This window comes from Eubalaena glacialis, chromosome 3 (assembly GCF_028564815.1).
Source record: "Eubalaena glacialis isolate mEubGla1 chromosome 3, mEubGla1.1.hap2.+ XY, whole genome shotgun sequence".
In the NCBI taxonomy this organism is placed as follows: Eukaryota; Metazoa; Chordata; class Mammalia; order Artiodactyla; family Balaenidae; genus Eubalaena; species Eubalaena glacialis.
In genome coordinates this window covers 106,220,462-106,237,249 of record NC_083718.1, presented here as the reverse complement: position 1 = coordinate 106,237,249, position 16,788 = coordinate 106,220,462, and the positions used below count along the sequence as shown (strand labels likewise).

The window sequence follows — 16,788 nt, the reverse complement described above, 5'->3', positions numbered from 1 at the left end:
AACAACTGGTGGAATAAAATACATCTTCATATTTTATGCTATTATTTGTTCTTTAGCTAGACCATCACCTATAAATAACAATATCTTTAAAAATGCTCCTTCTTTATGTGTTTTAGTTGGCTCTTATTTTCCTGTCTGTAGGGCAGGCTTGTATCCAAAAGAAAACGCACTGATGCTCAGACCCTCCAGAGGGCGACAGGGGGTCTGAGAACAGACCCCTGTCCTTGGGGGAGCCAAGATATCAGGGTCTTCCCTGAACTAGGCTTCTTCACCATTGCCGGCAATCGTGTGGCTTTGCTTCAGGGGATCTGCTGCTTCCAGAGTAGCTGTGAGCAAGAGGGGGGCTGTACTGGGACTCTGGGGAAAGGGGCTGGAGCCCAAGAGCACACGGAGGCCTGGATTAGATTCTCGGCATTTATCGTTTGTGACTTTGTTCATCGTTCGTCATCATGAGGAATGAATTTGGTATAAAGAATGTGGTGTAACAGTACCTGATGAGAAACATCTTCAAACTGCCCTAGGTCCACCAGTTCTTGGGATTGATTTATGCCTCATGACAAATGGAGCTCTATTTTCTAATATACTTTTCCCCACACAGGTGCTTGTGACCTAGTATATGTTATAAGTGCCCTAATAAATACAGGGGTTGGTTATATTCCTGTCTGCATGTCTTATTCAGTATTCCAGGAGACCAAAGTCCTCTTCTATATAGTTTTTTTTTCTTTTTTAAAAAATATTTTTTATTGAAGTATAGTTGATTTACAATGTTGTGTTAATTTCTGCTGTACAGCAAAGTGATTCAGTTATATATATATATATATATATATATATATATATATATATATATACATTCTTTTTTTTAATATTCTTTTCTATTATGGTTTATCATAGGATATTGAATATAGTTCCCTGTGCTATACAGTAGGACCTCGTTGTTTATCCATTCTATATATAAAAGTTTGCATCTGCTAACCCCAACCTCCCATTCCATCCCTCCCCCAACCCCCTCCCACTTGGCAACCACCAGTCTGTTCTCTATGTCTGTGAGTCTGTTTCTGTTTCATAGATAGGTTCATTTGTGTCACATTTTAGATTCCACACATAAGTGATATCATATGGTATTTGTCTTTCTCTTTCTGACTTACTTCATTTAGTGTGATAATCTCTAGTTGCATCCATGTTGCTGCAAATGGCATTATTTTGTTCTTTTTTATGACTGAGTAGTATTCCACTGTATATATGTACCACATTTTCTTTATTCATTCATCTGTTGATGGACATCTAGGTTGTTTCCATGTCTTGGCTATTGTGAATAGTGCTGCTATGAACATAGGGGTGCATGTATCTTTTTGAATTATAGTTTTGTTGATATATGCCCAGGAGTGGGATTGCTGGATCATATGGTAATTCTATTTTTAGTTTTCTGAGGAACCTCCATACTGTTTTCCACAGTGGCTGCACCAGCTTACATTCCCACCAGCAGTGTAGGAGGGTTCCCTTTTCTCCACATCCTCTCTAGCATTTGTTATTTGTAGACTTTTTAATGATGGTCATTCTGACCAGTGTGAGGTGGAACCTCATTGTAGTTTTGATTTGCATTTCTCTAATAATTAGTGATGTTGAGTACCTTTTCCTGTGCCTATTGGCCATCTGTATTTCTTCTTTGGAGGAATGTCTATTTAGGTCTTCTGCCCATATTTTGATTGGGTTGTTTGTTTTGTTGTTGTTGAGTTGTATGAGCTGTGTATTTTGGAAATTAAGCCCGTGTTGGGTGCATCATTTGCAAATGTTTTCTCCCATTCTGTAGGTTGTCTTTTCTTTTTATGGTTTCCTTTGCTGTGCAAAAGCTTGTAAGTTTGATTAGGTCCCACTTGTTTATTTTTGTTTTTATTTCTGTTGCCTTGGGAGACTGATAAAAGAAAACATTGGTATGATGTCTGCCAGAGAATGTTTTGCCTATGATCTCTTCTAGGAGTTTTATGGTGTCCTGTCTTATGTTTAAGTCTTTAAGCCATTTTGAGTTTATTTTTGTGTGTGGTGAGAGGGTGTGTTCATTGATTTACATGCGGCTATCCAACTTTTCCAACACCACTTGCTGAAGAGACTCTCTCTTTCCCATTGTATATTCTTGCCTCCTTTGTCAAAGTTTAATTGACCATAGGTGTGTGGGGCTTTTTGTTTCTTAATTTTGTAATTTAAATGTGTTTTGAATAACATTGTATATAACTATTTTTGTCAAGAGTTTGAAGGCTGTTAATCATTTACTAAGAATCTTATAACTCATATGTTTTATATTCTTAGTCCTAAAAATGGCTAAAACTTCTTACAATAGCCACAGAAATAAAATAAGGGGAGACAGGTTGAGACAAAAAACCCCATGATTTATATTTTAGCAGATTTTTTTCAGACCTGTACTGTGTGTCCAGATCTTTTCCCCTCCCTCCTCCTTCCCCAGGTCCTGAGTTCCAGGCAGTTTCTCCTACCTTAATCCAATCTGTCATCTCTCACCAGACCACTGCTGTGCCCCCCGCCCCCAGTCTTGATCTCTCTGAGTTTTTCTCCTCACATTAATCAACTGGGAGGAAATATTTACAACACATTCAAATGAAAGTTTTTTTTTTTTTTAATGTAAAGAACCCTTAAGAAATCAATGTGCGGCTTCCCTGGTGGCACAGTGGTTAAGAATCCGCCTGCCAATGCAGGGGACACGGGTTCGAGCCCTGGTCTGGGAAGATCCCACATGCCGCGGAGCAAGTAAGCCCGTGCGCCACAACTGCTGAGCCTGTGCTCTAGAGCCCGCGAGCCACGACTACTGAGCCTGCGTGCCACAACTACTGAGCCCTCATGCCTAGAGCCTGTGCTCCACAAGAGAAGCTACCGCAATGAGAAGCCCGCGCACCGCAACGAAGAGTGGCCCCTGCTTGCCTCAACTAGAGGAAGCCCGTGCACAGCAACAAAGACCCAGTGCACCCAAAAATAAATAAAGAAAATAAATAAATTTATTAAAAAAAAAATCAGGGCTTCCCTGGTGGTGCAGTGGTGGAGAATCTGCCTGCTAATGCAGGGGACGCGGGTTCGAGCCCTAGTCTGGGAAGATCCCACATGCCGCGGAGCAACTAGGCCCGTGAGCCACAACTACTGAGCCTGCGCGTCTGGAGCCTGTGCTCCGCAACAAGAGAGGCCGCGATAGTGAGAGCCCCGCGCACCGCGATGAAGAGTGGCCCCCACTTGCCACAATTAGAGAAAGCCCTCGCACAGAAACGAAGACCCAACACAGCCAAAAATAAAATAAATAAATAAAAATAGTAAAACTCCTCCCTAATTAAAAAAAAAAAAAAGAATTCCTTTCCCACCTACTTCTCAGAATCACTGTAAGAATAAAATTAGATAATGTATGCAACATTTAAAAGAAAAAATCAATGTGAAAACTCCATGTACACAAATAAAACAAAATGGGGGCCCTTATGGTTGGTAAATATAAAAAAATGTGCTACTTCTCTAGGAATGAAAGAAACACAGATGCCATTTATGCCTATCAACTTGTATGAGATTAAAGAAACGTATGCAGTATTAGCAAGGGTTTGGGGATTAAAAAGCTCTTAAACATTGCTAGTTGGAGTTTAAAATGGTGTAGCCTTTCTGGAGGGCGGTTTGATAACATGTAGCAGGAGACTTTAATCTAGCAATTCCACTTCTATGCATTTATCTTAAGGCAATAATAATAGGACAGCGTTCAAAAACCATGTGTTTATAGAAGGATGTTTGTTGGAACTGTTTATAGTGATGAAAGACAGCAAACAGCCTGACTTAGGGCAAAATATATAAAATTTGATACATCTCGGCAATGGAATTTTATGGAGCCATAAAACATGATAATGTAGAAGATTTTTAAAATTTACCCTGAAACACTTCCGTAGTATATTTAAGTGAAAAAGTAAGTTACAAAGCAGCATGTATAATTCAACCTCCTTCTGAGAGGAAGAAATGTGTTGGTGGGGTATGTATAGCACAGGGGAAAGTCTGGAAGACTATATGACAGAATGCTAATGTGTTTTACTTTTGATGGTAAGTATGTAGGTGGCTTTAATATTTTTTTTAATCTCTTTTCTGTAGTTTGTTGTTACCTGTGACAAACAAGTATTATATGGTAAAATATATATATTTTTTCTTTGGAAAAGACATGGTTTCCTTCTCCAGAGGTTGAGCACTGAGACTTAATATATAATGTTTTCTTTTTCTTTGAGAGCCAGTGTACCTAAGTAAACTCCTTAAGGAGCTTAAGAAAAAATATATTAATTCTGGGTAGTTAGGTACATGGCTGGCTGTTACATCATTTTGTTGTTTTCTACGTGTTTGAAATGTATTATAATTTAAAAAATTTTCACCTTTAAGATTTACAATAAAGTGGGAGAAATAAACACATGTAAAGTAACTATAATATAAATATACTGTTACTTTCTTTAACTGTATATTTTAAAATTAATTTTTATTTTAGAAAATAATACATGACCACAGTTTTAGAAATATCAAAAGTATTGAAATCTGATAAAAAATCAGTTCCCTATCCCACCTTTCTGTATCCTGAGACCCATTCTCAAACGGGAGAAACCTGTAAGCAAATTATACTAATATTTTCACTGCCAAATTTCTAAATATCTTGCTATAATGCTACTTTTAAAAGCTTATCAATTTTGGACATTTTTCTATTGCCTCCTGGTTATGGTAGATAGGATTAGTTCTCCTACCTTGCTATCACCTCTACTTCCCCTAGCTTCCCAATATAGCTATATTATAATTTTGGTTAAACCCAAATAATGTATACATTATTACTATGTAAATATTGCTCACTGTTGAGCTTAGTAGCCCACTATGACCGTTTTCTTTGTTGAAGCTCTCTTTTTTCCCCCTAGAGTTATTTGCTCTTTTTATTTGTGTAGTTTTCTATATATTTGGGAAAAGAGAATGCTACTCTCCCCTGCTCCCCAAATTGTGCCAAGCAATTTAAAAATTTTTCAAAATCTCAACACAACAAAAAAATCTTACCAAGTCCGTTGTTTTCCTGAAGACACTTTTGCATTCCCACCTGGACTAATTGTTCTACAGCCAAAATATAGAGTTCTGACCCAAGGCCTTCTCTTCACACTTCTCAGTTGGATCCCTAATTTTCCTGGATCTCATGTTGTCTTCTTTCCTTTTCCTGAAGCATATCCTATAATAGTTTTCGCAGAAAGATTGTGAGGGAGGTAACTTTTTGTACCTTTGTTCTACTTTTACACTTGACAGATAGGTTGAATATTGCAATTTCAAGTTGAGAATTACTTTTCCTTAGAATTTTGAAGGCATTTTAGAGCTGGGAACACAAAGATCCTCCTAGTTGAATAGACAAACATGCTTTCCTGGCTTTCTCACTAAGGCACTCATTAGACAGTGAAACTGATTGGGGTGTGGATCCGGTCAGACCTTCAAGAAGCTCTCCTTGCCAATCTTATGAAGGCTTATATACTTCTTGATACCCCCTCATATTTTGGAGCCTCTTGGCTATGTGCTTGTCCTTCTATCAGGCAGAAGTAACTGCTACCAACCCAGCATGTTGGGTGCTAGATGAAGCTAAGCTCAACTTCTCAGGTGTACTATCCTGCTTGCAAGCCTAGCCTTCAGGCATGCCTGATTTCTGTTCCTGCAGGCTTCCTTGGGTGGTAGTAGATTTCCCCCCACTGGGATTGTATGGACAAAGATGAATAATATAATTGATTCTTTGGGACTTTATAGGTGGGCATTTCTTAATGACTCTAAGAGAACCCCCTGACTTTGACGTTCCATGATCCTGTGACTGTTAAATTGGTGTTCTTTGCCAGCATGGCCCTTCCTGTGATCTTGGTTTGGCTTGCTTCACTTGTACTCATTCTTTAAGACTCAGCTAAGGGATTGTCTCCTCTGGGATGCTTTCATCTTCATTTCTTTTTCTTTCCTATTAGCTGTATATTTTGTATGTCTTTTTTTTTTTTTTTAAATCAGAGCTGTAGTAGTGAGGTGTGGTCTTTTTACCCAGGACATGCCTACTGAGCCCCAGATGAATCCATGGACCCCAAAATATATGGCAAGGAACAAAAAAGTGTTTTGATTCAGGAATGACTGTCAAAAATGACTAAACTGTGACTGAGGGAAGTGCGTTTTTGTACATTCTTCATCAAATAAGACTTCTAGCTTTCAAGAAGAGAGGAGACTCTTATGGCTAGAAATGATCTTAGCAAATTCAAACCTTTTGATTTTTTTTCAGGTGAGGAAAAATACAATCTTTATGGTGCAGTGTTAGTGTGCTGTGGCATATATTTTAGAAAGAACATTGTATCTGAGGACAAGAAATCTGATTTTAAAATCATAGCTCTGTCATGAAGAGTTTATGGGAGCTTGGGCAATAGTCTTATCTTCCACAAGCACCTCCTTTTTTCATCTTTAAATTAAGGGTAATGGTGCCCTCCCCACCCCCACTCCCTGGGTTGTGAGAATTAAATGTGAGCTGGTATGCAAAAAAGACCTGGTGTGGTACTTATATGTATTTTTCCAACTACAAGACTTGTTTCAGCAGAAAACACACTTTCCCAGTCTAGTAAGCTTGGAAAAATCTTGAGTGCTTTTAATAGTGTTAAATGATGTTAATAAGTTACTGTATAGATATCCTAAATTGTTTTATCTTTCACTTATGTAAACAAGTTATGGAATTTGCAGTGATGGGTGCTGGTAGCTTCTGGAAAAATATTTGTACTGTATCTATTGAGCCAACCTATGTCTAAGCTATATTCAAAAGCATGATTTTGTCTGCAAGAAAGTCTCCATGGTTGTGGTCCATTGTAACAGAACTCCTTTTAATAAATTCTACCACATCCGTACCCATGCTTCTTTGATTTGGAATTTGACCAGTATATTTAATTGGTGATTAGTCCAGTGTTCTTTAGTATATATGTGGCCAATGCTGAATTCATAGTGCGTTAAAACTATTTAAGATAATCTGTATAAAACATATCCATATACCGAGATAATCCATAAGCTATTAAGAAATCTATATAAAGTAGAATTATTCATAATGACCTTTCTGTGGAACATGAATTTTTTTTCCAGAATAATTTAGAAGAGGATGAAGATGTGGAAATGAAAAATAATATAACCCAGGGAGACAAACTACGTGCCTTAAAAAGTCAGAGACAGCCACGCTCCTCGCCATCGTGTGCATTTAGGTAGATCTATTTGAAACTTTAAAATTTATATTGTACCTCCATTTGTGGATAGACTATTTAATCTTCTCTTTTGAATATCATTCTATAAGTACTATGTTTACCTCTCATTTTTTGGTTTATTACTATTTTGTGTCATTTTTTAAATTATTTTTTCACTGCGGGGAGTAGCTAAATTTTAGAAGCTTATTGAAAGCAGCTGCTGCATCTTAATCTCTGGAATTCCACCTTAAACTGCTAAGCAGTTGGTTGTCTCTGAGACTCTTCAAAATTCCACTTGGAATGGACTCTTCTCCTGTGAATGGGTTTCCTGTCCTATGGTGAATTCTCACAGATGTGCCAAGCGTTTGTATTTAATCTAGAGTGTGCAGATAAGTATAGTATGCCAAGGTTTTGGATATCCTAACTCCTTAGCCTTACTTTCTATTTTTGAGAATTGAATAAGGAATTCTTGCCTGTAAAGTTATAAACCATCTTGGTTTGGAGGTCTGAAATTACTCATCAGAATCAATTGATGGGACTTAACTTCTGACCACAACCTTTGGAATCTTCTGATAATTCAGATTAAGTGAAAAAAAAAGACTTCAGAATCAATGTAGGTACAAAAATCTGTAAATATCAAGATTCTTTATTGTAATGTAAGGAATGGCAAGTCCACAAATGAATATAACCAGAAGTGGCTACTTTCTTTTGATTTTTAAGTGAGAAAAATGCATAGCAAGAGAGATGTTTTGCTAGTATGATAAATGTCAAACAGACTCCTGACAGGGAATTTAGTTTTATGTATTATCTGGGAGGATTATAACACTTAAGTCACGTTGGGTCTGGTCATACCATTATCTGTGCTTTGGGTACTGGTTTCCTGCCCTGAAAATGAAGGTTCATATAGCTCAACGTTGAGGTGATTGTTTTCTATAGTAAAATGGAAAGGTGGGATAGCAAGTTTGGTACTTAGTAATAATCACCAACTACCACTAGGAAATTGAGGAAATGTACCATTTACCGAGCAGCTGCTATGGCCAGGAATCTTGTTAGGTGCCTAGTTTGGACATGAGGATTAACTGAGTTAACACAAAAGGTGTGCACCATTACCCACATTTGTGTTGGTTGCTTGAGATCAGAGAGGTTAAATCACTCCCTAGCTGTTATTCAAACCCAGCACTGTTCAAAGTTCATGCTCTTTTCACTATATATATTGTCTAAGTCAGTGGAAGTTTCGTCAAGATCAGTTTACATTACCAATCTTTTTTATTCACCATTTTTTGTTTGAAACTCTAAGAAATTGCATTATATTGATTAAAATTAACTTCAAACAGATTTATATTTGATTTTTAAGAAATCATAAGGGGGAGGAAGGTGTAAGTTGGGGTGTAACTTGGCAAATAAAAAGGCAAAAGAAGCAAGAGAATCTTCACTACACAAACTTTAGAAGGCTCGTTCCAACATGATGTTTTTCTTTTTCTTTTTATCCTCAGAAATTTTCTCATTTTTTGGAATTTAGTTTTTCTTAACAGCATCATGGCACCATGATCAAACATTTTTAACCTGAGTAGATGCAATACCACCTTCTGATGAAAAAGCATTTTGTTGTAAATGAAATTCAAGAGGAAACAAAATGACTAAAATAGATTTCCTGCTGGTTCTAGGATTTATTTTATAAAGTGAATAAATACTAATATCCATTTGCAAGGTTTATCCCTCTTGCCCATTTAATAATTTTGCTGGTCTGACTGCAGATGATTTGACTTTTGGTCTTGGCTTAAATGTGTGACCCTGGTGTTGTGTGAACATTTGTCTTTGGTTTCTGTAGGTTGGAGGATATGAAAGGGCATCCAAGAGCAGTGCCCCAGCCTTCCAGGTACTGTCAACCAGGTTGAATTTCCAGTAGCTTATAAACAAATGCTACCCTTTAGATACATTTCCCAACCCTTAAGCCCATAGAAATAAACTGCCCACAGCTTTTCACTTTTAAAATTCCTTCCTTTCTGTTCTAGATCTTACAATATGCTTTATATTTAATGCTCACCATGAAAAATAGTTTTTTTCCTGAGGTGTCTACAGGGCCGTATGGCTGTGGGAATGATGCCAATGTACTCGGTGTGCCCAGTGCCTGGTGGGATCTCTAATAAACTGCAGTGGCTCTGCAGCATGCCTTTCAAGCCAGTGATAGATTTTGCCTTGAATTTTTAACATTTCTGTTATTCTTCTTTCCTCCTATTTTTGCATGTATTTGTTCCCTTCCTTTGTTTTCTAGTTTTATTTCCTTCGCTATTCTCCATTTGAGGAGGAAACATTAGTGTTTTTCTCTGGAAAAATGTTCCCTGAACACTCCCTGGTGGTCTAAGTGGTACCAGGATCCAGGGTAGGTCTTGGTGAGGGCCGTAGAAATGTTTGCCCAAAACTGTCATCAACAGATGGGGAAAAAAAGCTGATTCACTCCTCAGCTCTGTTCTTATTCAGCTCTAGGTTTTAGGGTTGTTTAGTGAGGGCAGCTCTGAGATGGCCCAGACTTCTCCAGAAGCTTGAGCTGCTTCCTTGTACAACTTTTCCTGTTCTTGATTTAGAGGCAAACCATGTCGTAAGCTGTTGTTTGGAGGGAAGATGATGAAGAAAAGAGTCTACAAGTAAATCAGCTTTTCTATAGCAGATAAGAAAACAGGGTTCAGCTACATTAAAAGATTTGTCCAGGACAAAACACATTTGGTATTAAAACCATGACTGGGCCCTAGTAGTCCAGATTTGAGTCAATTTTCCCTTTTTGTTCACTCAGCAAATATTTCCTGAACACCTACTCTGAGTCTGGCACTGTGCTAGTCTGGGAATTGAAATGAGAGACAGTTCTTTGCTCGTAATGGAGCTAATTTTGAGGGAAGTAGACGATATTAGACAATGAAATGTGGTACAAGAGCTGTGATTTACTATGAGAAGATATGATGAAACTGGATGCTTACCCCGCCTGGGAATTCAGCGAAGGCTTGCTGTAAGAGGTAGCAGCTGATTGGACCATTAAAGGATAAGCAATAGGAGTGAGTCAGATGGAGGTGGAAGAAAAAGGTATGTGTAGAGGTGAGGTAAGGACAGGAGAAGATGCCTTGGCAGGAAAAATAGCGTATGCAAACTGGACAAAGGTGTGGATGCCGTCCATCCAGGGATCTCAGGGCATTTTCTGTAGCTGGAGAAGAGGCGTCTGGTGGGAAGATGTGGAGAATTGGCAAATGCCAGATTTTGGAGGGTTTTAGAAGCCAAGCCAAGAAGTTTAGGCTTTCTGGGCACTGAAGAAAGATTAGATGGTTTAAACAGTGAAGCGACATGATTAGATATTTTAGATTTTGTTGGAGGCTATTCAGAATGTGAGTTTTAAGGAACCAGATTAAAAGGTGCTGCTAGGAGTGAAGGATAAGAAATAATGATGGCCTCACCTAGGGCAGTTGCAGAGGGGAAAGGAGAGGATAGATTTGAAATATAGAGAAGTAGAATCTAAGGACTTGGAAGGAATGAATGCCAGTGTCAAGGAAGGGAAGTGACCAAGGATGGCAGGATGGTGGTTACCCCCAGGACTTTGGATCCTGGATTTGAATCCCAGCTTTGCCTCTTGCTCGCTGAGTGACTTTGGACGAGGAGCTTTTCCTTTGTGCCTCCATTTGCTCACTTGCAAAGTGCAGTCTTCGCTGCCTCGTGGGGTTGCTGTGAGGAGGAGCTGCGTTAATGTCCGTCAGCGTCTTAGATGAGCGCTCAGCACAGAGTGAGGGCTGCGACCGTGTTGGCTACTGTTAGTAGGACCTGCCATGATCTCTTTAGCATTTATGAGTTTATCTTGTCCTAGTCGATTGCTGAATGTTAAGATAACACAGCTTTTGTGTGACGCTTTGCCCATTTTTTTCCACAAAGATTGAGTTCTTCCCCACAAGGATCTGCATCTGCTTTGAAGACCTCAAAAGTGGCTTTGTCCCCTTCGGTGATGGCTAAGAGGATAAACAGAGGCTCCTTGTCCTCAGGCACCAGTGTAAGAAGGTAATTTTTCTCTCCTCCTTCTGAGGCACTGGCTGGAGGTGAAGGAAGGCAGCAGCAGACAATGAGTTTGGCTGAAGTTTGTGAGAGGAAGGGACCGGGGGAAGGGGAGAAACCACAAAAAGCGCTGCGACCCTCTAGCCTTCTGTTCCTGTCTTGAATTGTGGGGACATGGCCATGGAGGGAATGCCGTACGGCATCCCTTTCCAGATCTTGCCTAACATGATCCAGGGAACAGAGCTCAGTGGCGCAGACTAATAATATATGACATGGTCGTTTCTCCCCTGATGTGTATGGGCCGAACTAAAATGGGTAGGGATGTTTGATGTAGTCATATGATTGAATATATAGATGTTAAATCTTATACTTAGGTCTGCTTTGTACTCTCCCCTTATATAGTCCTTTTCATTTACTTCCTGCCACAGGGTAAGTAGAAACCCGCACATATTCTATTTCAGGATCTCTGGTCAAACTGTTTTAGCCAGCTTCTTGAGTCTTAACTACTTTTGACAGAGGAACTTACCATGTATAACTAAAGGCCACATATTATAATATCACCAAGAGCAATTCTGTCACCATTTGCGTTGATTAGAACTGTCTTCATCCCATTCCCCTAATGTCGTAATCGTGTGTTTTAGAAACGTGAACTCTGCGTGAGTATACATGGCTGTCTGTGTTCCCCCCCCCCGCCCCACCTGTGTTTTTCATTCAGCTTTTCCATAAACTCCCGGCTAGCCAGTTCTCTAGGGAACTTGAACGCTGCAGCCGACGATCCAGAGAACAAAAAGACTGCCTCACCCTCCAAGGTGGGTTTCGTAGCCAACCCGTTCACCAGCCTCTTGAATGGCAGCTCCCAGCCGCCTGCCAGAAATTACCCTGAGCTCAACAACAACCAGTACCGCAGAAGCAACAGCAGCAGCGGGAGTGCCCCGAACAGTCAGCCGGGCCCTCACAGCGCCAGGACCGAGGAGCACACCACCGCCCTGCGGCCCTCCTACACCGGCCTTTCTTCTTCCTCAGCGAGATTCCTGAGCCGATCAATCCCCGTAAGTTCGCAGACACCACCTCTTGGCCCTCAGAACCCTGAACACGACTTTTGTGCCTTGCCTTCCCAGCCGAGGCCGCCACCAAAGAAATTTAATTGCGCCAAGGAAGCCTTCTGATCGATGCCTTCCCTCTGTGCTGTGAAACTGTCTCTGCACGTACATTCTGCTGGCTCCTCTTCAAGTAAATGCCAAGTGTCGACCCAGTTTTCTTCCTTCGTTCTTTTTCTTCTCCTTTTCCCACTCCTTTTTAAGTGATTTCTCTAGGAAGGGAAACAGCTTTCATTCCCTTCATCATGGACACCGTTGTCTTCAGTTACTTTTCACTGAAGTTTCGAGTCACTCTGAGCAAAGTCAGGGGTCGAGTCATACGACAGACAGCATCTGCTTTGGTTGTAGTGGTATCCTGGCTTTTTCTACATCATTTATCAGTGGATGAATTTGGAGTATTTAAATGTGGAAGGTGCTGAATGAACAGTGTCTTCTCAGAACTAACCATCAAGCCCTTGACTAGGTCACCTGCAGGGAACTGACCCAGAATTAATTAAATGGCAAATGGAGGGTGCTTATACGGCAGGTTTATGGGTAGGTCCTTGGGACGTAGGGGAGGGGAAGGCAGGGTAACAGGAAGACGTTTAAAATTAGCTGTCACTCTTCTAGAGACAGGATGGAAGATCTCCAAACACATTTTACCCATGAACTCTTCATTTTGGTTACCAAGCCCCCTTTGTGACCAGTAATCCCTATTAGGGTAAAATCTTGTTGGTTCACCACCCCCCCACCCCTGCCGTGAATCACTTTAATCACATATTTTGATTGCCTCAAAGGGAACTGAGATCTATGGGAATGTGAGTTTTGATTTGAGAGAACAAGGACAAGATAGGAAGGAGAAATAGAAATAGATGCCACAGATCAAGGCAATGTCAGTCAATGTTAAAATGCGACATTGACTCCACTCAGGCACAAGGAAGCCCCAGGTGTTCTGGGAAGGCTGTGGTCTGGCACCCCTTCATGTCCACTGTTCTTCAAACACTTCCTCAGCCATTATCCTGGGAGAAGCGGGTCTCTGCAGGGGAGGGGAGGGGAGGAGAAGTGCGGGTGGCAGTGTGCCTCTCACCGCCTCTCAGCAAATCCATACCCCACGGTAAAAGCTAATGGGACCCACTTTCCCTAGAAGGCAGTTTAGAAACCACTTTGTGAATGTGAAGATGCAGCGCGCGCGTGTGTGTGTGTGTGTGTGTGTGTGTGTGTGTGTGTGTGTGTGTGTGTTGGTTGGACTCATTACTACTCCCATCCCTACCTCAGGCCTCTTTCAAAGTTTTTTTTTCCACTCTATCCACACACAGCCCTTTCTGGCACATATGATTTTCCCCGATCTGATTTTATTCCCAGTGATGTTTTTCAACATTATTTTAGATTCCTGTAGAGATTATAGCCTAGGCCCACTCTATCCCTTAATTTGACTCTAATCTCACTAAGTTATGGGTACATATGTATCAGTAAAACTTAAATCCTAGTAACTGGGATTAGATGGAAAATGAAGTGTATTTATTATACATTTTTATAACTAGTTTTACAAGTCATTATACTTCACAGCAGGAAGTGAGTTCAGTCAATATTTTCATATACTGATTGTGGGTCAGCCTCTTTTTTAGACCAGAGTACAGATCTCTCCATTTTCAGAAAAAGTGTTATATATATAGATAGATAATTATATGAATACCTTGTAGATTTCATGGCTAAAGGTTTTGTGTAATCCACATTCATAGCTCAATACCAGAAGGATTGGTAGCTTGATGAGAATGACATTCTACTTGTTCTGGATCTCAGTTTTCCTCTTTGCTAGTGGCAGCATGGGAGCTTCCTTTAGATGATTGTTGGTCCCCTAGCCACCATGTTTATATAACTTAATTTTGGTTTCCTTCCATATTTTCCCTCTCCTGGCCTGAATACAGTGATTTTCCAATAATTAAATTTAAAGTAATACTCTGTGTGGGCAGCTGCTTCTCCTTCCCCTCCTCCTTCTTAAATTTGTCATCTTATTGTAAAGAAAAGCATTTATAAATAGAATTGCCAGCAGGACAACATTTTCCTCCCTCTCACCCTCCCAGGAAGTAAGAATAGCCAGGTGTCTTGTAGCCGATTTTCCCTCCTTCATCTTTGCCTAGACAACGTCTGTGACAGGGAGGGTTCCAAGTCCTACCCCTGCTGGCTCGCTGGCAGAAAGTCTAAATTAAGATGGAAATTCCCATTTTATGTGGAATAAAGTAGGAGGTTGGGAGTTTTTTCCTTTATCGGTTCAATGAAGCTTTTCTAATTGTTACAGGTTTCTTGTCTAAATAAGATGGTCCTTTTTTCCAATGCTTCTGAAGGTGTGAGACATATGATCCTTGAAGAATTAGGAATAAATCACTCAACAAAAATGTTTTTAAATCCTTAGGTAGGAAATGAAGTCTAGATGGCAATCTCCTCCTCACACCTTTAAGAAAGACCCAGAAACTCCTAGGGGACGGGGGTTGCTGGGTGTTTAGAGGGCGTCTAATATTTTAAAAGCTGCAATTAGCATCTCTCTTGAAAGCTGCAATTGCTTCTCACTTTGTGCAGCAGTTCAGCCCCCAGAAAAATGTGGAAATGATTTCCTTGTTCTGTCATTAAATGCTTTAACACAGATAACAAGAACAAATGTTAAGGAATCCTTATGGTTGTGACAGAATTCTGAGAAGCAGATTTTATTTTTATTTGGACTGTTCTGTTTCTACTGACCAGTGCAATGCACCAGGTTTCATTTTGGCTGACCCACCTACTGTAAAAAATCAGTTTTCCCTCCCTGACATTCAGAGGCGTTTTCAAATCTTAAGAGATGAGGGACGTGTGATTATGGCGTGGGTGGGGTGGAAGTATTTTATTAAATTGAAATTACTTGCGGTATCTGTCTTGAATATTTGCTCTCTGTTATTTTTAAGAGACTTACCACTGAATTGCTATTCATCTGCATTGTCCTTACCTGACCCTGCAAGTCTGGGTTAGGTCACAATGCTTACCCCATAAGCTCTTCTACACCCTGCCTTGGTCTTAATTGCAATACTCAGATTCTCGCTCTGAATTTTAATCATCTGTTCACTAGTCTGTATCCTCCGCTAGACTGTAAGCTCTGTGGTGGCAGGGCCAGTGTCTGTTTTTCACGGTTGTATGCTCTGTGCCTTGCATATAGTAGGCATTCATTAAGTATTTCTTGAATGGGTATATTATGGATGGTTGGATATTTAAATGAATGAATGTGGTAAGAATTATTGCTTTCATTTTAAAGATAAATAACTTGAGGGTTTGAGAGTTTAAATATTTTGCCTTAGATTGTACCACAAATATGTAGCAGAGCCATAATTTGTACCTGGGTTAGTTTGACTCCAAAAAAGCATATTCTTTTTATTACATCATGTCATAGATATGCTGTGATATGTGTTTAAAATAGAGGGCTATCTAAAGGATATGCCTTTTTTTCCAAGGAGGGTTAGGGAAAGCTGTGAAGAAGGCATAACATTTTAGTTGGGCTTTGGAGGATGAATAGGAGCCTTCTAGAAATCTAGTGATGAAAATAGGAAGACGAGGAATGATCATTTCAGACAATGGGAGCTACAAGAACAGAGGTACAGCCTTAGTACTATAGTTAGGTTCTTAGTTTCTAAAGACGAGTAGACCTGGGTTCAAATCCTGTCTCTACCATTTCCTTGTGGTGAGTACTTTGGCAAGTTATTTAACCTCTCTGAGCCTCAGTAATGGGAATAATAATAATCAGGAGCATATTTAGGTTTTGTGCACCTGAAACTTACACAGTTTGGTGGGATCTGTTTAAGATAAAGAGTACAAACTATTTTTGTAAATTGTATACAGACATATGACTGTGTGCTTTGAAAGGGGTTTGTGTGACTGTGAGGCCTTAAAGCTTATGTGGTAATGATAATAATCTTTGTAATAGGGTGGTTGTGATGATTAATTGAGATAAATCATATGAAATAGTTTACACAGTGCCTATAGATAATGCTCAATAATTTTAGCTATTACTGTTTTAAGAGCAGTGAGTGTTCCAGTGTAGCTAAAGCCAGGGGTGGTTACCTAAAGATAAGGCTGGAAAATTAAGCTGAAGCCAAACTGGGGGGTTCAGTGTGAGCTACTGGAATCTTGTCAGCAGGAGTGACTTGATCAGATCTGATTTGATGAAGATAATCCTGGCATTCATGGGGATGGGAGCTCTTGCTAGAAACCCTGAAGGCAGGAGACCAGTTTGAGCCCTGTCTGCTGTCTCCCAACCCTACCTCAGCAGGTGTCTTTGGGTAAATTCTATGCTTTTCAACAATTACGCTGTGTTTCAATGCACATACGTAGTAGTATAGATACTATTAAATAATCATATATGACCAATAGCTCTAACATATTTTTACTATGAAATTTTAAATGATATATTTATTTTTATAAATAGAAACTTAGCTATTGAAAAAAAGTTATGGTCCTTA

The 16,788-nt window shown here is 39.8% G+C and overlaps 1 protein-coding gene across 6 annotated transcripts in view; it reads left to right on the top strand.

Moving 5' to 3' along the window:
- Window positions 1–16,788, top strand: part of CDC14A (cell division cycle 14A) — a 176,427-nt gene that overhangs the window by 145,389 nt on the left and 14,250 nt on the right. For 4 of the 6 annotated variants that reach the window (XM_061186273.1, XM_061186271.1, XM_061186276.1 and 1 more), the window contains 4 exons: window positions 7,117–7,232; window positions 9,040–9,087; window positions 11,118–11,240; window positions 11,950–12,400. In XM_061186273.1, coding sequence (XP_061042256.1) covers window positions 7,117–7,232; window positions 9,040–9,087; window positions 11,118–11,240; window positions 11,950–12,400 — 738 coding nt within the window. Of the gene's footprint in view, window positions 1–7,116; window positions 7,233–9,039; window positions 9,088–11,117; window positions 11,241–11,949; window positions 12,401–16,788 lie in introns of those variants that run through there. The other 2 variants (XM_061186272.1, XM_061186274.1) reach the window with 2 other exon arrangements.